Raw genomic sequence first — 22975 nt, forward strand, 5'->3', positions numbered from 1 at the left:
TCCTCACAGATCTCAGCAGTGATGAGTGGGTATTATTGTTCTCGCATTACAGGTGGGGAAACTGAAGGGTTTGCTTAAGAAGTTGAGTGTCTGCTTGTGGTCATGTAGCCAGTGAATGGTGGAGCAGGGATTTGTTTGAATCCATGTCTGTGTGAATCCAAAGCTTCTGCTCTTATTTTCTTGGAAAGTCCCAGGGAAGCCATGAGCTCTTCTTGACCTGGGGTGGAGGCTGCCCCAGCAAAGTCTACCAGGGGCCCAATGAGCAGAGCCCAGGGTGTGGGGCACACGGGGGCTGGATTGGCCATCCCCTGTGCCACTGGTTTCCCATTTTGGTGGGCAGAGCAAGAGGCAGTCTGGTTGGGGGTCCTGGCCACCAGGTGAATGCCATGTGGTTGGGCCAGGCAACTCACAGCAGGACCAGGCAGTGGAGGAGGAGCTGGGCTGGCAAGAACTGGGGGAAGGAGCAAACCCCCAGCTAGGGGACCTGGACGTGGGCCAGGCTCAGCACTGGCAGGGAGTGGGGGTACAATTTGGGGAAAGAAAAGCAGATATCCCATTTTAGGGTTGGGGCCAGCATCTCTGGAAGGGAAGCAGACTGAGAAAGGAGGTGGTTCCGACCTGAAGCCATGGGGCATCAGGTCACATCCCTCAGCTTCTCAGAAGACCCTAGTGGACATATTTGAGCCTAGCGCTTATTGAGGGGAGGAGTGGATGGATAGATGGATACATGAGTTTGAGGACGCATGAAGGTTACAGTCTTCTTTCCCCCACCCCCAAAGATGGGGCTAAGATTGTTTTACCCGAAGCAGTGGTGAAGAAGAGAAAGGGGTTGTCATGGCACAGGCCCGGGTGCACTCTGACGCTCTGTCTCCTTATCCTTTCTTTTTCCAGAGGCTCCCGCCAAGCCTGAGGAGGCCGAGGCTGAGCCCTTCACAGACTCCTCTCTGTTTGCGCACTGGGGCCAGGAGCTCAGCCCTGAAGGCCGGCGCATGGCCCTGAAGCAGTTCCAGTACTACGGCTACAACGCCTACCTCAGTGACCGCCTGCCCCTCGACCGGCCCCTGCCTGACCTCAGACCCAGTGGGTGAGCAGAGCCGGCGGCTGGGCTCTTGTTGACCTGCCCGTGGGGAGATGGGGGCCACCACAGTGCCAGGACAGAGCCAGGACTGGGCATTCGGACTCCAGGGCCCCTTCCCTGCTTTAGCCAGGGTCTGTCCCCTGGGCCAGCATTGGGCACATCACTCCTCACTTCTTCTTCAGCCTCAGTTTCTCCAACTGCTACGCTGGGGGAAGGCTTTCTTCCATTTGAGATTTTGAGGATTAATAACCTAATTTACTCTTTAAGGGCACTAGAATCATCTGGCATTCCTATTAATAAGTCATTTTAACCCAATTAGTTGCATTTTTATGAACAATTATTTTTTTCTGTAAATTAGTTTTTTAAAGTACATCCATCTTCCGGGGCTAACAAGTCATTACACCCAAAAGAGAAGTCTGTTTTGACTTCTCTCTTTGTTATAGAAGATGTTCCTTTAAGGTTCAGTTAGATTTTTTATTACTCCTAATTATTAAAAATGTGGGCACGTACCATAGCTGAGAAAATCTCATTAACTTTTGTGAGCTCCCCCCACACCTTCTTTTTCCCTCTTTCTCCTTATTTTAAAAATTGTCTTAAAGCTGCAAACCACAGTGAGCTTATACCGGGAGTTTTCAGGAGAGATCTGCTGTTGGGTTCGGAAGCTCTGTTCTTTGGAGAGGAGAGTTCAGTTCTACAGACACTTATTGAGCACCTGCTGTGTTCTGCGTAATGAGGTATGGTTTTTTCCTGGCCCAGGAAGAATCTGGCTGGCCCCTGGAGATGAAAGAGAAAGCAGCTGAGGACCTACAAGGGACGTGAAGAGTATGTGTCCATTTAAAGGGTATTTACTGAGCACTAATTGTGTGCCAGCATCATCTAGGCACAGGGATAGAGCAATGAACAAAACAGACAGGAAGCCTTGCCCTCGTGGAGCTTGCATCCTAGTTGGGGAAGACAGATAATAAACAAAATGACGAAGTCCACTCTGTAGCATGTTAGGTGGCAGTAAATGCTATGGAGAAACATAAAGTGGGAAAGAGAAATAGGGACAGTCTGGAATAGGAGAAGGGGTTGAATTTTTAATGAAGTGGTCAGAGAAGGCCTCACTAAGAAGGTGATATTTGAGCAAAGACCTAGAAACGAGGCAAGTAACATGAATACCTGGGGGTTAAGCTTTCTAGGCAGAGAGACCAGCAAGTGCAAAGGTCCTGAGGTAGAAGTGTGTTTGGCGTGTTTGAAGAAGAAGGAGGAAGCTCATGCGGCTGGGACAGAGCAAGCAAGAGGGCAGTTAGGTGGAGATGAGGTTAGAGGGGCAACAGGGAACAGATCAAGTAGAGCAATGGTTTTCGACCTTGGCTGCACATTCGACTTCTTGGGAGCTTTAAAATAATCCTGATGCCGTGGCTACACCCAGACCAATTAGGTAAGAGTTTCCGAAGATGGCACTCAGTATCCATATTGTTTATAGTTCTCAGATGATTTCAATGTACAGCCGAAGTTGAGAACTGCAGAGAAGGCCTTGTAGGCAGCTGCAAGGTGTGTGCTTTGACTCTGCTCTAAGATGGGGGTGCATGGGAGGAGCATGAGCAGGCTAATGATGTGCTTTGGTTGTCATTTCAAAGGCCTCTCTGGCACTGACATTGAGAACAGACTGAAGAGCCCAGGGAGGAAGCGGGGAGACCAGTTAGGAGGTTCCTGCCGAAATGTAGGTGAGGGGTGGTGGTGGCTTAGACTGGGACAGCTTTGGGGCAGGTGCTGAGATAGTGTTGGATTCTGGGGATATCCCTGAAGGTGACTTCAACTTGGCGCCACAGGGCCTCCGCCCTCTGGGAGTGCTACCGAGAGACCACCCCTGGGCTGGGGGAGAGGCAGGTCTAATGTGGGCAGAACCTAGAGACTCTGGGGAAAGGATCCCCAAGAGGAGTTGGGGCCCCCGGACTCCTGCAAGGATCTGGCCATGACCTTGGCCAGCACACAAGCCGTGGGCTTTGCAGCCAGCTCTGACACAAAACCCGGCTCGATACGTGTTTGTTCTAAATGAAAGGGGAAATAAGAAGGAAGCCAAGGAAAGGGTGGATCTTACAGACTATAGCATGGCTCTAACAATGGTGGGTATTTACGTGGGGCTTGACCTGTTGAAAATGCCCTTCCATTTGGACCACACCAACCTGCCATGAAGGTAGCGAAGGAATTGGTGTACTCTTCCCACTCAGAGTCAGGGAAGCTGAGGAGCAGAAAGACTAAGAGTGCTGTCTGAGGTCACACCTTCCCCTTCACTGAGAGAGATGCCCTGTGGGCCATTTCTTTCTACTTCAGTTGGAGAGAAACAGGAAGCCAGCGGGTGGGGGAGGGCCAAGGCCATGTGGCCTTTCTCAGAAGGGCAGGGCTCCCTAGCAAGCAGGGCTCCTTAGCAAGCACGTTCCCCTCAAAGGAAGTGTATTCTCAGAGGCAGCCTAGACCCTGAATTTGCTGAGAGAGTCTCTGAAGGACTCCAGGTGGTCAGATTCTGCAGTTTCCTCCTGAGCCTCTGGAAAAGTGCAGACTTTCCCTCTGCACAGAGCTTTAGTTTATGGAGCTTCCATACGTCCCCCGTGGGGCAAGGCGACTCCTGTCAGCGGCCCCTTTTTATAGCCAGGAAAAGAATCTCTGATTAGACTTAGAGCTGAGCCTTCCTCCTCCTCCTCCAGGGTTCCCTCAATGGCTTTAACAATGCAGTTTCTATTTGCACAAGTACTTGGAGGCTCTGTGCACAGCTTCTGTGGCAGACACAGCCCCCAGATGGGAGAGTGCTGGGGACCACCCCAAACAAGCATGTGTGTAGGTAAAACAGTGCCTCTCTGTTACTTCCTGTAAAAACATTCCTGCCTTGTAACAAGGTCGTTGCTTGGCTTACTCTGTTTAACTCATTTTGGAAACATCTTTTCAATATCCTTTACTATCATCCTATTTCAAATTACACTGGCAAACAGCCAGGGACATGGTAGGCACTTTAATTATATTAACTCTTTCACTCCTCACAGTAACTTTCCGGAATAGGTACTTGTGTAGGAAAAATGTTTTTCCTTACTCTCATACTCACAATACTTCTGGCCCCAAATATGTAGTTTTTTTCCCCATACCACCTTGTTCTCTGACACCAGCTGGGTGTCCCACAATTCAGTTCAGTTTTGACACTATCTATCTGGAGTTAGCATCATCTCCCACAAATTAAGGGCTCAGTTTCCCCAGATTGCCCCCATTTAGACCCAGTCACAAGTCCCAGGTAGTCATTGTCATCTGTCTTTTGACCAGCTGACTATAAATTGGGGTTCCCATGACCCCCTCCTTGGGTTCAATAATTTTCTAGAATGGCTCACAGAACTCAGGGAAACCTTTTCTTACCAGTTTATTATCAAGGATATGATAAGGGATACAGACGAACAGCCTGTGGAAGAGACACAGAGGGACCCAAGTGCAGTCTCCTTCTGTCCTTCTGGAGTTGGTGTGGGTCACCCTCCCAGTAGGTGGGTGTGTTCACCAGCCTGAAAGCTCTCTGAATTCCAGACGTCAGTGATTTTTATGGCTGCTTCATCACACAGGCATGATTGATTATTAACTCATTTTCCAGCCCTTCTCCTCTCTCCAAAGAATAGGGAGTAGGGCTGAAAGTTCCACACTTCTAACTGTGGCTCGGTCTTTCTGGGGTAACCTGCCCTTGTGTCGGAGCCCACCAAGAGTCACCTGATTGTATTAAAAAAGCTCTTATCAGGCAGGAAATTCCAAGAGGTTTAGGAGCTTTGTGTCAGGAATTAGAGTCAAAGACCAAATATTAGGAACTGGGGAAAGAGTAATATATATATATATATATTTCTTATAATTTCACAGTAGTATTTTTAGTCTCCATTTTACAGAAGAGGAAACTGAGGTTCAGAGAGATTATATAATCTGTTTATGGTTACCAGTTGGCAGAGCTGGGGTTTGAACCCAGGCAGTCTGGCAAAGGAATTCATGCTTTACTGCCTTCAGGTGTCCACTTGTGTCACTCTAACAGGGACGGAGTTAGCGACTGCTTTAACAGTACATAGCCCTGAGCTGATCAGTTCGTCTGGGTCAGCAAGGTCTGTCTCTAAGTGTTGGGAAAATTGTGTCAGTGACCATCAGACCCGTTGTCTAGGTGGAGGCGATGCCTCAGCTACAGCCAAGGTTGGGAATTAGGAGCAAGGTGTTTGGGGGTGGGGCAGCGCCTAGAGAGGAAGCCTTATGCTAAATGCCAGCCTGCAGAAGAGCCATGCCAGGCAGAGCTTGCTTCAGTCCCAGCCCCTGTGCTTCTCCCTCCTGTTGCCTTTGGTTTACCCTTGGGGACATCTGGAGGTTATCTGCACTTTGCTCTTCGTATTCTTGGCTTTGCTCTTCCAAGTTCTAACCTTGATATTATACTTGGTGCTGGCCCTGGGCCAGAAAGCTGGTGTTCGGAATCCTGCCCCATCCCTCCTCTCCTCACCTCTGGCCAGTCCTTTATTTTATCTTTCTTTCATGGCATCTAGGCACCGATCTGAGAGAGAACTGAACTATACTTAGTGCCTTATATGTAGGACAAGACATAACCAGAAGGAAAAATATCCATCCCTCTTGTCGCTAGGCTTCGTTAATTTATTCCTGCAATAAACATTTACTGAGCACCTAGTGTGTGCCAGGCACCAAGTAAAGTGTCAGCCAGGGAAACCTCAAGGCTTCTGCAGTGGGACTCCAGAGTGCAAGTTGGTAGGAGAGCAAAGCAGGTGACTGGAAAACTTGCCGACAGTCTCCTGGCCTCCTTGGGGAGGAGTCATCCTTGCAGGTTTCCAGTGAGTCAGAGCTGGCCCTGAAAGCCCACTGAAGCCCCGTCCTTCTGTGCCCTCTGTGGCACAGAGACGGGACTGCAGAGCAGTGTCTGCCGGGAGCCTCCCTTTACCAATTTGACTGCCCCTCCCCTGGAAGAGGAAAGACAGGGAAGCAGGAATTGCGGCAGTTTTTTTCAGCCTCTTCTGTACTCTTTGGGCAGAGGGAGGACAAACATTCTCTGGACACCAGGATCCTTTGCTTTTGGGAAAATCAAAACTCCAGTCATTCTCCTTGCATTGTTGTAACCATGTCCCTGGCCATCCAGATGGGAAAACCTGGGGAGACAAGGCATTGGCTATATCACTGGTGATCCTCCTGGATCTCGGCCCAGCAGAAGCCTTGACAGATATGAGTGAGGGGTTGCCTGCATGTTTCCTGGGCTGAGAAGACACTAGGACCTCAGGACTGGTGGGGAGAAAAACTACATCTCAGCCTGGCTGGACTTTGCTTTATCACTCAGGTCCCCAGGTGCGAGCTCCAAACGTTCCTGTGGCTCCTGCTCCCAGAGTCCACCCTCCTCTTTCTTCTCTGTAGGAGCCAAAGTAACCACTCAGGAGCCAAAGAGAAAAAACTAAAAACAAGTTTTGATGGACGTGTGGACTACATAGATACATTCATTTGTCAAAACACATCAACCTATGTATTTAAGATCTGTACATTTTTTGCATGTAAATTAAACATCACTCTTTTTTTTTTTTAAGTGAGGTTGTGAAAAAGAGGTTGGGGAAGTCCCTTGCCTGAGAGATGGAGAGGGAGGATGGAGGAGACATCTTTTGGGTGGTGAGTGGGTTTTGAGAGGATGGGTTGTGGTTGTAGGGAAGGTCGATCATGGGGGTGGTGGTTAAAGCAAGCTTGCATCTTGGGGCAGGCAGGTAAAGGTGGGCCTCCCACCCCAGTGACAGTGGCTCAGGCAGGTGGCACATGGGTGACCATCAGTTCTACAACAGCAGGCACAGGTCGAATTTTTTTCTATAGGCAATGGTTGTTATTTCCAAACAGGGCCCAGGGACGTTTGGGTGAGGATAGAAGGGGCCTTCCAGTGTCAAGCTTCAAGACTATCATGTTGCCATGGCAACTCCCTGGCCTACCTCCAAGGTAGCTCAGAGCTCAGCCTCCAGCAGGTGCTGCTTCCTGCCTCTTGTTAGCAGATCTTCAGAGGCTCCTGCGTAAATTATGTCACCTTTCTCTCCAGCAGTCCCCTGAGAACCACTTCCTCCCTTTCAGAGGGCAGGGTAGACTGGCTCTCCAGCTGACTGATGGGTTAAAGCCTGAGGATGAGGCATGAGGGCTTGGAAAAGGAGATGGACTATTTGCTGCAGGCCCAGGTGGGAGCAGCTGGGGCAGATCCACACACATACCCCCAACAAAGGAGCCCTGGGTCCTGAGTTGGAGACAACGTGTATGAACATCCAGGTGGAAAGGAGCAGGACAGGATTAGAGCAGAGAGGATGCAGCCTGGAACCAGGGGCTCAGTCCGTCTGGGTGCAGGTCGGGGTCCACCAAGATGGCTGTGGGTGTTTGCTGCCACCATTCTGGGTGTGACCACAGGTTTGTGTGTATGGGTTGGAAGGCTGTGGGGTCTTCATGGTCTCTAGATAGACCCCTAAGATCTAAGTTTCAGAGGCCAGCAGGGCTGGCTCCATGGGTGTGCGGTAGGTAGAGCAAAGGCCTCCCAAGGATGTCCATATCATAATGCCTGGCACCTGTGAATGTGGTCTATTACATGGCAGAGGGTGAAGGTTACAGCTGGAATTAAGGGTGCTAATCAGCTGACTTCAAAATAAGATAATCGAGGATTGTCCAGATGGGCCCAATATATTAATTGTGAGAGCACTTAAAAGTGGAGGAGAGATGTAGAAGAGTCCAAGGTGGCAATGTGAGGACTTGACCCGCTGCTGCTGGCTTTTGAAATGGGAAAGAGCCATAAGCCAAGAAATGTGGGCAACCTTGAGATACCGGAAAAGGCATGAAAACAGATTATCACCTCGAGCATCCAGAAGGCAACGCGGTCCTACCAACACCTTCATTCTAGCCCACTGTGACCTGTGTCATGCTTCTGACCTCCAGAACTATGAGATAATAAATTTGTGTTTTTTAAATTTAAGTTTTTTATTCATTGTTGTTATTGACACTATTACAGATGTCCCCACTTCAAAGATTTTATTTATATATTTATTTTTTAGAGAGGAGGAAGGGATGGAAAAAGAGAGGGAGAGAAACATTGATGTTTCAGAGAAACATCGATTAGTTGCCTCTCACACGTCCCCAACTGGGGACCCGGTGCTCAACTCGGGCATGTGCCCTGACTGGGAATTGAACTGGTGCAGAGGTCCCCACTTTAAAATTGTGTTGTTTTAAGCCACCAGGTTTGTAGTAATTTCTTACAGCTGCAACATTGGTATTAGGAAACAAATACAACATGCGTCCTGTTGCACAGGATCCCAAGAAGGCCAGAAGGATTCTGTACTTGGCTTAACGCTCGGCTGTCACTTTGTTAAAATTCTGAGTGATTTTTGAACAGGGGCCCCCATATTTTCTTTTTGCACTAGGCCCCACAAATTCCATCGCTGGGACTAGGGGAGAAGGGGGTGGCCGTAGGTGGAGCAACTGGGATCGTGGTTGCTGGACCATCTGGGATTTGCTACCTAGAGGCTAATGATTTCGACCAAAGCCACCACTTGCTTCCTTACTGTGTGCCAGGTGCCATGTAAACTGCTCACTGTCTGTTTTTCTTCCTTTAACTTTATCCCCACATCTCTCCAAGGTAGTTATTATTTCCATTTATATAGTGGAGGACTGAATATTTACAAAGTTAAGAAACTTGTTTAAGTTCCCACAGGCGGTATGTGGCAGAGTCGGTAGTTTTATCTGGGTCTTGTGTCTCCAGACACTACCTCGGCACCCTTGGGCTTTTCCAGTTTGGGACCTTGGCTCTGTGGAGATGACCCGAAAATCGGTGGAAGATGTGAGCTCCGTGAGGGCAGCCTCAGGACAAAGCGGTACAAGAAACACCCTTAGGTAATGATTCTGCTGTTGCATTGAAAATGCTAACTGCACAAACACAGTGGGGAAATACTTCTTAAGTAAAACAATCTGGAAAAAATATTTCTGGTCCTTAGTAAATGTTAAGCTCGTTATGGGCCAGTGGTATCATGTGGTTGTTCTTCCCTCCCTACCCACCTGAGAATAAACATGTTTATTACATGAGCCTTTTGTTCTTATTAACATGAGCTTTTAAGAAAGGAGGGAAGAGGGTTTATTTGCTTTTCCAGGCTTTAATTTTCCTCAGATAGAACTCTAGCTCCTTGCCCTCTAGCACACAGCCATCTGCTTGGCCACAATGCACACAAGAAGCCTGCCCTACCAGAACTGCTCCTCTGGAAGACTGCTGATTGTGGCGGTCTTTTTCCTTTCATCATATTTCTTCTGAGTTTTCTGATCATTTTTTGCTTAAAATCTCTTCCTCCTCGGGAGTCAGCTTGGCCTCCTTCTTGCAGGCCAGGGGCAGTGCATAGTGGGACTCAAACCACTGTTGGTACGGTGTGCCGCCAATGAGCACAAAGCAGTTCTTTAATAGGGTCTTGGTATGGACCCGTTTGTCATCGGATGCATGGTGGACAACATCAATAATCCTTGCTTTGTGTGCACAACACTCGGAGCCCCAGGAGAATTTGCCCAAGTCCAGCCTCAAGGCTGGGTACTTCTTGTTGCCCACTCACGGACTGTGTGTACATGGCAGGGGCCAATCTTAGTGTTGGCGGCAGGGCATCCCAGTCCATATTTTCACTTCTTGTGGTAGGGCTTTCTCTTGCCCCTGGTCTTGTGGTGCTTGTGCCAGTTGTCCTGAGAGATGCTTGTGGTTTCTGGTTGTTCTTAAGGGTGACATAATCTTGGGCTATATAAATAGAGGTATAATGTCTTAAAAAGTGGAGGTGATAGTTTTCTTTTTACTCTGCTACTCAGAGCACAACTGCAGAAACAGATTGTAAAGGAAATAGAGAAAGTAGAGTATGTTTAGAGGAGAACAACCCAGGAGAAAAACTAGGTGATATGACAAATGGGTGAAGCTTCTGCTTAGGTTTTAGAGTAGTATTTAAAACCTGATTCCCTGGGTTCCAAGGTCAGGTCTCTCATTTACAGGCTGGTTGACTTCTAGCAAGTCACTTAGCCTCTCTGTGCCTTGGTTTTCCTGTCTGTGAATTAGCGACAGTGATACAAATATTAAATTATAATATATGTGGACTTCTCAGAACACTGCCTAACATGTAATAATTGCTATTTAGCTTTTTGTTACTTTTATTAGCTGCATCTCTGATTTGCCAGAGAGGGGGTTTGGGGGATGCTATCATGGCTTTAAGCACCTGAAGGACTGCTATGTGGACAAGGAGCCACACAGGACAGGCTACCTGCCCTGGCACTAGAGGGCACAGGGCCAGGCAGGCCCTGCAATCAGACTGAGGTGCTGGCGAGTGATTCCTCCCCTGCCGGCACTCCGGGCACCAGAGGCTGGAACTGGGCTCTGCTGGGCAGCAAAGACGCCCCGTCCTCCTTTTTTTGATCTATGGGGCCCACCTTCCCTTCCCCCGCATTCCTCAGCTCTCCTTGTCACCGACCTGTCCAGCTCACGAACACACACAGTCCCATTTGTGGCTTTTCCACCAGAGCCAGTTGACTTTTGTTTCCTGAGTGTCTGTCCATGTAGCCCCAGGGATCCCATTTTCCCTGAATTTCTGAGATACAGGAACAAATAGCCTCCTTGCTTTCTGTTGACTGTTTATATTTTAAAAGATTCGTTTTCCTGTTGTCCTACTTGCAGTCTACATGTGATACAGCAGATGCTTTCTCTAAATTGGTAGAGTCCCCTGAAAGGATGTTTGTAGAACCTTTGCCCCTGGGTGAATGTTGGCTGTCTTGAGGATCGCATCTACTTAGTAGTTTCACTGTCAGTGATTCCCATGCTGGATTCTATTCCTAGATCAGCCGGCCCCTTCCTCCTGCCTGACAGACTGTTAAAACTTCCTGTTCTTAGATGTCCACCGTCTCCTCCACCTCTGAGCTAGAAATGGTGTCTTACCAGATCCCCAAAGGCCCTGGCTGCACTAAGCATCCCCCACCCTGTCACCATATCCCCTCTTTTACCCCTCTGACTTATTGGATTATTTGTTTTTATTGCTGCAGTCAGGCAGGGAGTAAGTGTTCAACTCAGTGATTGCTCTTCTATCAAACCATAGTGAAATTCCCATTCACAGAACTTGCATGAGCCTGAATTCATTCTACTATTCGCCATTCTAGTATTTATTAGTTTTTTCACTCAGCTGGACACCCGGTGCTTTCTGGGTAGACACTGTGGGAGGCACAGGGGGTACCTGATAAGCAAAGCAGATGTGGTCCTGACCTCACGCAGCGTACAGTCTCATAGAGACACTGGTGTTTTAACACCATAAAAAACATGTTGCAATAGTATATCCGTGGCATGAAAGAAAAGCAAAGGATGCTGTGGGAGCCTATGGGTCAGTTTCAGCCCAGGAAGTTCAGAGGTCATGCATGTGCTTTCAGGGAGGAATTGCACTCACTCAGATGACTGCAGGTGGTCAGGATTCTTGGTAGACTGATACCTGCACATGATCACATAATCACACAATCAGAGGCTGCAAATCTAGACTCTGGAGAGGGATGAATCGGTTCAGGACCTCCTGGTCAGGCTCAAGTCTGCATCATCTTTGCTCACTTGTCAGCATGCTGTGTCCCTAATGGTGAGTGTCTGGGTTTGCAGCTTACTCACTGAGAGTGTTCTGCTTCCTGCCCCATCTGCTGCCCTACACTTCCGCTTCTTGCCTCCTTGGGGTAGCTCACGTTTAACCATCTATGAACAAGGGCTTGATAGGGTAGCTGGTCCTTCTTTGATAGTGTGAGACCTGGCTACACAGAGCTTCTGGGCTAGGCAGCCCCATAGGCTGACAGCTAGCCCACTGACAGAGGCTCAGGAACCAGAGTCCGGTCTCATCAGTTGTGGACCAAATGGTGAGGCCACATGGCAGAAGACACAGCAACCTTTATACAAAGAGTCATTGGGGTTGTTTATCTTAATGGGAGCAATGTTACAGGAAGACAATTTCAGGCGTTAGGTGCCCAGTAAATAGTGTTTTATTCTATTTGTCTATGTCACCCTACTAGACAACATTCTCTCCATCTTCCATCTGAATTGGTAGCCTATAGTAACTCTTCTGTTTTGCCCCTTCCGTCAGGTCTCTTGGTTGTCACAGCCCCAGTGTTTCACCAGACACATCTCCAGGTGGGGCTGGGAAGGAAGGTGCAGACCCTCGATCAGCAGGCATTATGAGCATAGGCTTTGGAGACAATCCAAAAGCCCAGGTTTAAGCCCTGGAAGGTAACTTACTGCCTCAGTCCTATCTCCCTCATCTGTAAAATGGGAATAATGAAATTTACCATATAGGATTTCAGGAAGAAATAAAATGGGAGAAAAAGTAAATACACTCATACATCTCTTAGCATGGCTTATAACAATCATAAGCACTCAGTAAGTGGAAATTATTGCCTTTATTATTTCTAAATATCCTGTGTTGAGTCTCTGGACAGTAGGGCTAACAAGCACCATGCAGCCTCTGAGCTCCCGAGGTTATGCCACCCAGCGGGAGTGAACACCTTGATTGTCCTCATGTCCAGTGAGAATCTGCACGTTGCCTCCATCCTCCAGGTTCATGAAGTCCAGCAGGCTGGATGCTGACAGGCCTGGGAGTCTGTCTAACCTGGAGGTGCCTGGAAGAAGCTAGGAATGTGCCATGTGAGGTCAGAGGAGGATCCAGCAAGCCCCATGGGTGCAGGTAGATGGTGGAACCTGGGGTGGACGTTGGTGACTGTGAAGGGCTGAGCGGGCAGAGCGGACCCTGGGGTGAGCAGTGCACCCAGTCCCCTGTGCTGACTGCAGTAGTGGGGAGGGCCTCTCTGGGAGAAATCTGGGAGGAAAGAGGGGCTGGGGGCACTCAGAGGAGTGGGTACCTGGGGGTGTCAGCTCCTCACTGCTCGGTCCGGTAAATCCCTCCTCCACTCCCAGAACCTGACATAATTGGACCCAGCTCTCCATGTTCATTGGCAGACCGACCTCAGCTTATAGTCTACTCGATACTCATTCTAGAGGGGTCTACCCCTCCTCCCACCCAGGTCAAGTGGCTCCATGAGTCATCGCTCTGATGGATGGGGAGCTTGAGGTCAGGTCAGGGAGCGGGGAATCTGAGATCCAATATGGAAGTGTCTGGCTGCTGCCCTGGGTGATAGCTGTGGGCAGGAGCTTGTGTTGGCCTCAGTCTGCCACTCCTTCCCTGCCTCTTGCAGGAATGGCACTGAAGCTCTTGATATAAATTTTCCTCATAAACAGCTCAAAACAATCTTGGGGAGCTCTGCTGACAGGCTCCCTACATAGCTGCTCCCCACACTGCCTTCTGGGTACAGAGATCAATGAAGCCAAGTTTATCATGACCATCAATTCTAGCTTATTAGACAGCCATAGTACTCCCCTCTCAGAAATGTCTTGTTTTTATCTCTTGCGGAAAATGGCTTGACTTTGAACAAGAATAAAAGTAAAACAGGAACTTTTATGGCTTAATTTTAGAGAAGAATATGCCTCATCTCAAAATGAGTAAGGGTTTGGTCTCACACAATCAGTCTTTCTCCAGAAGTGTGGCTGGGGAAGGACCAGTCATACCTTTGTGGCTTCCCTGAGGCTCATGTCCTCCGGCCCTTCTCCAGACAGGCCAGCAGAGAGGGAGCGTACGGGGGAAGACGCCCAGAGCAGGCAGGAGGACAGGGTGCGGGAGCAGAGGGTGTGGATGGCCCGGCCCTGGAGGATGGGTGCTGGGAGAGAACACCTCAGCTGTGTGCCTGTGCGGGGAGAGCTCTCGGGCGGGGGCCCGTGCTGGCTGACGAGTGAAGTAAGTGGCCGGTCTCTGGCACCGAAGTGCTGGCTTTGGATCCGGAACAATCCTCTTCCATGGCAGCTCTAGGGTGTGTATTCCTTTAGAAGGCCGCGGGCTGCCCCGTGGCAGGTGGGCTTTTGTTCTGAGTTCAGAGTCTGGCAGTGACAATGCTGGGTGTGACAGCAGGCCTATGGACATCTTGCCTGACGTGGTGTTCTTCCCCCTCCCTTTTTTCTCTCCTCTCAGCCATGTGAGTTCTGCTTTAATGTTGAGTTGAAGAAGGAACAGTGATTCTGTGTGTCAATATGTGTGTGTGTGTTGGGGCTTCTGAAAAGGTAAATATCAATTTAGTCAACAGATGCTTAGTGAATGCCTGCTGTTTGTGAGACACTGTGCTAGTGGTGAGCACGCAACCAGGAGTAAGACCTGCCCCTCCCCTCAAGAAGCTGTGGTCTAGTCAGAGCGTGACCAACTGTTCCTCTTTGCTTGGGGCTTTCGGTGCTGAATCTGGGAGAGTCCCAGGCAAACCAGAGTGAGTCGGTCACCTTATCTAGGTATAGTAATGTTAAGGGGATGTTTATTGTGGCATTTGGTGGTGGCCCAGGTGCTGATTGGAGGGGGGAAAATTTGCAAACTTTTTTTAATGAGGTGTTCTGTTCACCGCATGTGAGTTTTATACAGAAGACACCTAAGTGATTATTTCTTCTGCCGTCCCTGTTATGTAATAAGATAGGAGAGAGGGGAAGCGGCTTGCCCATGCTCACGCAGCAGCTGGGCAGAGCTGGGGCTGGCACCCCCTTCAGGGCTCTTTGCCTAGGAACTAGCCTCCCCCGTCTTTCTCATCCCGCCCACCCTTCACCTGTCTGCTCACCTAGACCCACCCGTAGGTTAGGTGTGGGGCAACTGAATGGTGAGGGGGTGCCGCAGGGTGCAGAGTGGGGCCACCAGCAGTGTGGCTGTTGCTGGGAGGGCCCTCAGCAGTTCCCAGGAGGGAAGACGATGGGGAGCTTTAAGGAGGTTGGGACACTTGGCCTGGAGGGGTCACTTAATTGCAGCGCAAAGAAACTGAGGACTGCTGGAGACTGACTGCGAGGGGCTGGGGCTGTAAGTTGAGGGCAGGGCAAACAGAAGAGGAAGGAGCTGCTGTGGGGGGAGCACCTGACTCTCCTGCAGAAGGAGGAGATTTATAAAAAAAAAAAGAACATACTGAGCTCAGTGGCCCACATGGAAAATTTAGGCCGAATGTTCATAAATAAACCTCCTAGTTTTGTTTAATTCTAGAAACCTACTATGTGCCAGTCCCTGATTTAAGTTTAGAAGATAGCCCAGTAACAAAATTAAGCCCCTGCTCTTAGGGAGGGTCCTTACAGTAGAGGAAGATAGACAATAAACACACATAAAGGATGTATTGTACTAGGTGTTCTGTTATGTTCCAAAGGGTTGTCACAGAAAATCCTTATGTTCAAAAGAGTCTTTCATATGAAAATAGTGAGTTTAGCTTATAAAGTGAATATCACATTTCCATTCTGCTTGGAGAAAGAGAATCAGGAGACGGCTCACAGGCCCTGGTGGCTCAAACCAGACAGGCGTGGCCAGTACTGGCAGAAGCTCACCGCGGTCTCCTGCGAAGGGGCACACGGAGTCGTTACGCTGAGAATTAAGAAGGGAGGAAAGTAGGGGAAGGCAGTTAACCTCTAACTCTGGAAACCGCCCGGGAACAACCTGGAGCTCTGGCTAGCGAGGGTCTCAGAACTCAGAGGGAACCTCTGGAGATGTGCAAACAGACGTAGAGCCACAGTCTTCATTGCTGGTGGAGTTAGTGGGGAGGACAGTGAACTTGTACCGATATACGGACCTTATTGGGAGCTGTTCATTACACTTTTATAAAAGAATACTAAAGGCCATGTGCCAGTAGTTTGACCATACATAGTATTCTTTTTAAAATGCAATTAAAAAGGAAGTTGCGTGTTAATACTTATTTCAGTTTCCATAGCTAAGGAAACCAGCTGCTGGTCTTGATAGGTGTAAATAAACACTGTCCAGAAGAATTATTTGACTATTAGCCACAAACCTCCTAATTGCTATTATAAAAATTGTATTCACAACAAAAAAAATTTTTTTGAAGAAGGTGTGATGCCCTTAAGGAGTCATTCTAGCCTTTCTCTCTCATTCAGCCCCTCCCTCCACCTCCCCTTCTTTGTCCCTTCCTTGAAGTTAAATGAGCTGCTTCCCTTCCCTTGCCTCTTCTCCATCACAGCACAGTTCCCTTGGCCCCTGGCCTTTGTATGGCTCACTTCCGAGTGCCATTTAAGTTTGTGACCACACCTCTCCCCTTGGCAGAGTCCTTCCCTGACCACTTCTAGAACAGCTGCCAGGGCATCACACTGTCCTCTCACTCGGTGCTACTTCTCAACACTGACATAAAATTATATCACTTGTTTGCTTCCACGTTTATTTATTCCCCTGTCAAAGTGCAAGCTCCATGAGGACAGGTACTTTGTCTGCATCTTCCTGCATTCTCGGTGCAGAACCTGCCTCATGGGAGAAGCTCAATAAACATTTATTCCATTGAATGTAAGAATGAATGAATTCTGCCCCAATCTGTTAACTGGATGGTTTTATTAAAATTGTAAGTACGAAGCAGATTTGGGAAAAGGCTCTGTTCTTTCCCTTCCTCCACCGTTTTTTGGTGTGAAAACAGGAGAGCTTGAAATAGAAGGGGAGAAGTTTCTGTAAATTTCTGGTAACCATAGAGATGGTGATTATAGTTTATTAATTTCCTCCTCTTAAGCAGGCTGGGGCCCCATGGTGATTTCTCCAAATTGCTCAGCGCTGGTTATCCCCCAGCCTTCCTCATTAAGGAAGAGCAGGCCATTCCTATTCTGCAGCACTTTAATTACTGACGAACAGAAGCCCTGTGTTATTATGCTCATTATTGTGTGTTCTGACCTGGCTGTGCCTCCCGCTTTGGAGCAATGCAACATGGTCACCAGCCCAGAACCCCTGGAGCGTGCGGAGGCCAGTGGTGGGAGTGGGCAGCCTCCTCTCTGAGGCCTGGGACAGGCCTCTCATTGCTGCTCTGTCCTTTCATTCACTCTCCCAAAGATGGGATCTCAGTGCCTTCTAGAGCAGCGTTTAGTTTCAGCCAGAGAAGGGCACTAGCAGTGGTTTCCTGCTCACTAAGGCAGTGCTTGCAGGGGAGGAATTGGACATGTCCTTGCGGAACCGTGGCACTTCTTATTGGTGGGCCTATTTATGGGGCCTCATTTCAGGGTTGCATGTTCCTCTTCCCACAGGGAATGGCATGCAGACTTTCATGAATTTGCCCCATGTCCTTTGGATAAGAGATCTCCAAATGGCTTCGGGGTTTCAGTGGAGCAAGGGGGAATGGGACAGTTAAAGGCAGTCTCTCCTACCCTTATTTGTTCTTAAGGGAAGAACCCTGGTGTAGATATCAGAAGAACACAGTTGATATTCTATCTTGGCAGCTGACTCACGGTGGGGACTCAATCCCTCTGAACCTTAGTGTCCTCATCGATGAAATGAGACTGGCCTTGTCCTTCCATCCCTCATTCGTTCATGTTGAGACTGACTCTAACTTCACGCTGGTTTGAGGCTGGACCCCTATGATGGATGAAGGGCTAGGGAGGCCCCAGGAAGTACACCTGCTGGAGTGAGCCAGGGTGGGTTCTGGCAGTAGAAGTCCCTGGGAAGACTTCTTTCCCTCCTGAGGCAGATCATGTAAGGTCTGGCCTCACCCGGGCATTGGCTACCATTGTGGAAAAACTAAGACTTCCCTTTGGTTGCATTTTCTATCCCATCGGTTTTAGAAATGTTGAGTCATTCTTTCAGGAAATGCGCAGTGACCACCTAGCGGGGTCCAGGCACTGGACTAGGTGCTAAGGGTCTATTTAGCTGGGACAGTCATTGGCAAATTCATACTCTGTTGTGGGGCAAACAGTTTTAGTAGTCGTGAGCCAGTCTCCTGCACACGTGCGGCTTGTCTTAAGTGTATCAGAGGAGAAGCCCTGGGGAGAATCTGGAGCCCTGAGCCCTCCAGGAATAGTGGGGCCAAGACACAGGCAGACTAGCACCTGGAGTGACCCCAGAGGAGCCACTGAACGATGTAAGATCCTGGCTATTCTTCTTTCCAGATGCCGCAACCTCTCCTTCCCTGACAGCCTGCCAGAGGTGAGCATCGTGTTCATCTTTGTCAATGAAGCACTCTCGGTGCTCCTGCGCTCCATCCACTCAGCCATTGAACGCACGCCTTCACACCTGCTCAAGGAGATCATCCTGGTGGATGACAACAGCAGCAATGGTGAGTGATTGAGCTCCTTGCTCTATGGCTGACATTCGAGCAGAGGGTTCAGCCTCTATTGGGGTTCTCATTTTCTCAAGGATCTCTGTGGCCGCTCCTTCTCTGGGACGCTGCCTCAATGATGAGAAAGTCATGGTGCTCACTGCTCCTCTTTGCATCCCATCGAGGCCTGGTCCCTCAGCTTTGTCTTACTAACCTCCCACTCTTCCCCCCAACATTATAGTGTAATAAATAAATAGCCCTGATCTCTACCCTGACCACATACACTGTGACCATTTCCAGTGACTCTTTTCTGTGAAGCATCATTTTATAAAGATTTATTTATTTTTTAGCAAAGGGAAGGGAGGGACAAAGAGAGGGAGAGAAACATCAATGTGTAGTTGCATCTTGCATGCCCGCTGCTGGGGACGTGGCACACAACCCAGCCATGTGCCCTAGACTGGGAATCGAACCGGTGACCCTTTGGTTTTCAGGCCAGCGCTCAATCCACTGAGCCACAGCAGCCAGGATGCATCCTTTTATTTATAATGGTATTGTTTGGCCTTTGCCAAGAAAATTCTTTGCTGTTTTTGTCCCCTCAGTGGTGGCCATGATGGTGGAGGAGGTAGTGCCGGTGGCGGTAGAGGTCATGGTAGAGCTGATGGTGGGTGGCAGCGGTGTGTAACCCCCCGACAGCAATACAACTGCTGAATGTCTAGCCTCTTGGCTGGATCCTCTGCTTCTGTTCCACTGAGCCCAAACAAAAACCTGGGTGGCCTGCAAATGCTTGCTGAAGCCTTCATGTCACTATCCCCACTTCTCTAGCCACTGCCAGCTCCCTCCTTCCCTTGGCGCATACCTCACCGCGTCTGATTCCCCCCACTCCCATGTACCACATACATAATCTCCAAACTTAGAAACTATGCATTGAGGTAGGTTTAAACCAGTGCTCTTGATAGGACCATTAATATGGACATGCTTTAGATAATGCACAATTTAAAAAAATAGACTGCTGGGTCATGGGATCATGGTTTCACTGCGTTTGTTATCTTCATCACTTTCTCTGGTGTCAGGTAGTAAATTTCCCAGTGAATCAGTTGCTGTAATGAGAAGTTCAGATGGGCAATTTGTGTTTAGTTATCAATTAAAGCCGAAACATGTCAGCTAAGTGAAATATATTTAATCTCAATAGGCAAACTTTATTTTTTATTTTTATCATCATGTAGTAAGTAGTGTAGGAACAGCTCCGTGAAGCAGATTTTAGAGCCTTCTGAAGGACAGTGCTTATGAATCACTCGACTTCTGTTGTTCCATGGACTTGAAGAAAGGAAAAGCCGTCAAGGGAGCGCAGCAAATAGGTGGCATAGTGTTAAAGGTGACTGTCTATTGTGAGGGAGGCAGGCAGGGGACCAGCTTCCACATCTTCAGCAGCTGCCCACCATCACCTTGCTTGGGTCCAAGGAATGGATGCCTAAAACCTCATTCCCAACGGCTAACACGAGGATAGCCTGTCCAGCTACCCTACCTCACTCCACCCACACCTGCTGTCCCCGCTCCCCTGCTACATTGTAAGAAGGCTAGTAATGGAAAAGCCATCCTTCCAAGGGATGAGGGCACCCCTCAAGCAAGAGGCATCCCCAGGCCTCATTCCACTGCATTTCCTCATGTCACAAAAGAAGGAAAGGAATGAAGTCCTGGGAAGAAGGAAACTTTGGAGTCTTTCATTTCTTCCCCCACCGTGAGAACCTTGTCATGACCTTAAGGATTCCTTTGGTCTTTAGTCCTTATGGGGGGGAAAAGGGGGAAGCTGATACTGAGTTTGAGATATTTGGATACAGAAAGTGAGCCAGATAGAGAGGATTTTATATTTTAATTTAAAGAGTGGGACTTTATTTTGTAAAGGGGCATGACCATTCAAAGTTCTTGGTAAGAGGAATGATGCAGTCAGAACTGGGCAATGGGGAGATTTGGCTGTGGTTTATGATACTGGCTGGGGGAAAGCAAGAGCTAGAAGGGAACTAAATGAGAAGGCAATTGCAGCAGTGCAGTCAAGAAAACAAGGGGCCTCCAGTAGTTGTGGGCGTGGCGACTGAGGGCAAGACATGGACCTGAGGGAATCTAGGAAGGAAAGGATCTATTGGATCCCCCAACTGACAGGCCAGGGGCAGCTGGGCCAAGGCGGGCTGGTGAATGATGACTCCGTTCCAAGCCAGGCTGACTGAGGGGGCGATGGCCCATTCCTGGGAAACAGAGGCAGGAGGAGCAGTGGGCCGGGTGCAGTGGTTTCTCATCAGAGATGGGAAACTTGCAGACCCAGAGCTTTAGGGAGTATTGTGGAGATTATACAGTTAAGTAGCTTGGCTGTGGTAGTGAGTACCCAAAGCCATACATGACAAAATATAAACAGAGACCTGCAGAGAGAGAGATCTGAACAAGCTCTGAAGATTGTGGCAACATCAGTGTCCTCATTTACATACTGCACGTGAGCTGTGTAAAGACGCCAACGTTGGGGGAGGCTGGCTGACGGGTGCATGGGACCCCTTTGTACATTTCTGTGTACTTTCCTGTGAATCTGTAATTACTTCAGAATATAACATAAAACAAACAAAAGTCTTTCCCAGAAGAGTCTACTTCCATAAGTTTGATGTGGAATCTCGCCCCTTCTGTTTTAAAAACCATGCTTAATGATTCTGTTGCACAGCTCTGGTTGAGATGCTCTGAGTGAATGAGTAAGATATAGCTCTGCTTTTGCACATGTCAGGTTTTGGTGTATGGTATGAAGAGAAAGAACTCTAGACTAAAGTCTCATGTCTTGGGTTCTAGGACCCTTTTTATTGTGCATGAGTGACCACTGAAACATTTCTCAACTTCTCAGAGTCTCAGTTTCTTCCCCTGTAAATGGGGGTGATAATCCTCTCTTGCTTGCGTAACTTGCCTGCCATGGTCAAGTGTTGGGCCGTGTGTTGAACACTGTCAGTGTTACCCCCTCCCCAGCCCCACCCTCATTTCCTGGAGGCCACCACACAGTTAGGCTACTGCACAGCTACAGCTCAAGAAGAAGATGTGGGGACAAGAACTTGGAGCCTTGTTCACGGAGTCATTGAAGCCATTGATTGGGAGGAGAGCATGGCAAAGAGAAGAGAGATAAACAAAACACAGAAGTCGAGAGAATACTGAGTGTAAGACAGGTAGGAGTCAGGGGGCGGAGGGTTAACTGGTGAGACACAGAAAGGACGGCAGGAGAATCTGGAGGACGACACAGGCTCCATGGGCAAGAGAATTTCAGGAATGAGTGTTATCTGTTTGAATGAATCCACAGACAGGTGGAAGGACACAGAGGCTGTGGACAAGCCAGCAGATTGGGAAGGTGCGGAGCATGGATACCTCAGCGAGAGGCTGGAAGTGTTGGGATGGGGCTACAGAAGCCAGGTGACGGTGAGGAGCAGGTGTGGAAGTAGGCGTTTCTTTGTGACTGTGAAAGAGATCAGGAGCTAAGGCAGGAGCTGGAGCAAACTTTTACACACACACACACACACACACACACACAAATTAAATTGCAAAAAAATTTTAAAAACCAACCGTAATCTATAGCAGAAATACATTTATATCATGACCCAGGATGACACGCCTACTCATACCCAATTACATGCATGCATGATTGAAACAAAACTTTTAAGAAACAATAGTTAACCTTATAAATGTGTGATGCATTCTGTTTTCTGTTATAGTCTTGTCTATGTTACTCAGTTGTATTGTATTGTATTGTATTGTATTGTATTGTATTGTATTGTATTTCTCTTTGTTTGAAAGCCGAGCTCTTCTCAAGTCCCTGAAGGCATGTTAAAATTGCTTGGAGAACTTCTAAGAAATCCAGATGACCATCCCTTAACTCTGGTCATTTAATTGGTCTGAGGAGCAGGTGCCTGAGGCCCCTGGTCTTGGGTGGAAGCACCTGAGTCCCTTGAGGCCAAGCGGTGGAGCAGGGCCTGTGAGGAGGGTAGAGGTGGGGTCCTGGGCATGGAAACCAGGGTTGCCTCTAGGAAGAAAGAGCCCATCTTCCTCCCCCTCAGGAGGATCAGATTGGGGAATAGGGAGAGAGCTGGAGGCAATGAGGGGTGTGGCAATGGGTGCTGAGAGGCTAGCCAAGCAACAGCACCCTCTGGTTTGCAGGACCCTGGATGGGTGCATGGCGTGGTGGGAAGGGGTCTGGTGACAGCTGGAGTGCCCCTGTGTGGAATGGGACAGGGAGGGGACCAGTCATGGGACTCCCTGAGAGCAACCTGAGCTAAGCTCTCAGGAGGGGAGGAATAGACACTTGAGACTATGGCTCTTGGAGGAAGTGAGCCGTCTCTAGCCTTAGCAGAGGGCTGAGGGGTTCTTCAGACCCGCCCAGCCTGACTTGTTACAGGGCGGCTACGGCCCCATCCTGGGCAGGCTCCCTCTGGGGCCTGCTTCTGTTGGGAATCATCTCACTCAGCGCAGGCCTTCCACGGATCTCACATCGGGCCAGCTCAGTTCCGTTCATCACACAATGGCAGAGTGCCCTGCCTGGGCCAAGGACAGGAAGGGACTGAGCAATGGGTCAGGTCTAGTCCTTGACATCAGGGAGTCATGCATATAAATGTAAAATGGGGGTGAAACATAACAGGACTCGGTTTCCAATCTCAGTTCTACCACTTCCTGTTTGTCAGTCTTTTGTTTTGGGTTTTTTCATGTGGGAACATCAGGCCCCGCCCTGCCCTACCCTGCCCTGCCCTGCCTGACCCATGGTCACTAAAGATAATATGAGGTAATGGGAGAGGAAGT

At 48.9% G+C, this 22975-nt stretch overlaps 1 protein-coding gene and 1 pseudogene across 1 annotated transcript in view; one reads left to right on the top strand and one right to left on the bottom strand.

The window, feature by feature from the left end:
* Positions 1 to 22975, top strand: part of GALNT18 (polypeptide N-acetylgalactosaminyltransferase 18) — a 316297-nt gene that overhangs the window by 153777 nt on the left and 139545 nt on the right. The window contains exons 2-3 of the mRNA XM_054586100.1: positions 892 to 1084; positions 18024 to 18190. Coding sequence (XP_054442075.1) covers positions 892 to 1084; positions 18024 to 18190 — 360 coding nt within the window. The remainder of the gene's footprint in view (positions 1 to 891; positions 1085 to 18023; positions 18191 to 22975) is intronic.
* LOC129080569 (40S ribosomal protein S8-like) lies at positions 9195 to 17645 on the bottom strand (annotated as a pseudogene).

The sequence above is a fragment of the Pteronotus mesoamericanus genome, unplaced genomic scaffold (assembly GCF_021234165.1).
Source record: "Pteronotus mesoamericanus isolate MK-2021 breed Mesoamerican mustached bat unplaced genomic scaffold, CSHL_Meso_final contig_90, whole genome shotgun sequence".
Classification (NCBI taxonomy): domain Eukaryota; kingdom Metazoa; phylum Chordata; class Mammalia; order Chiroptera; family Mormoopidae; genus Pteronotus; species Pteronotus mesoamericanus.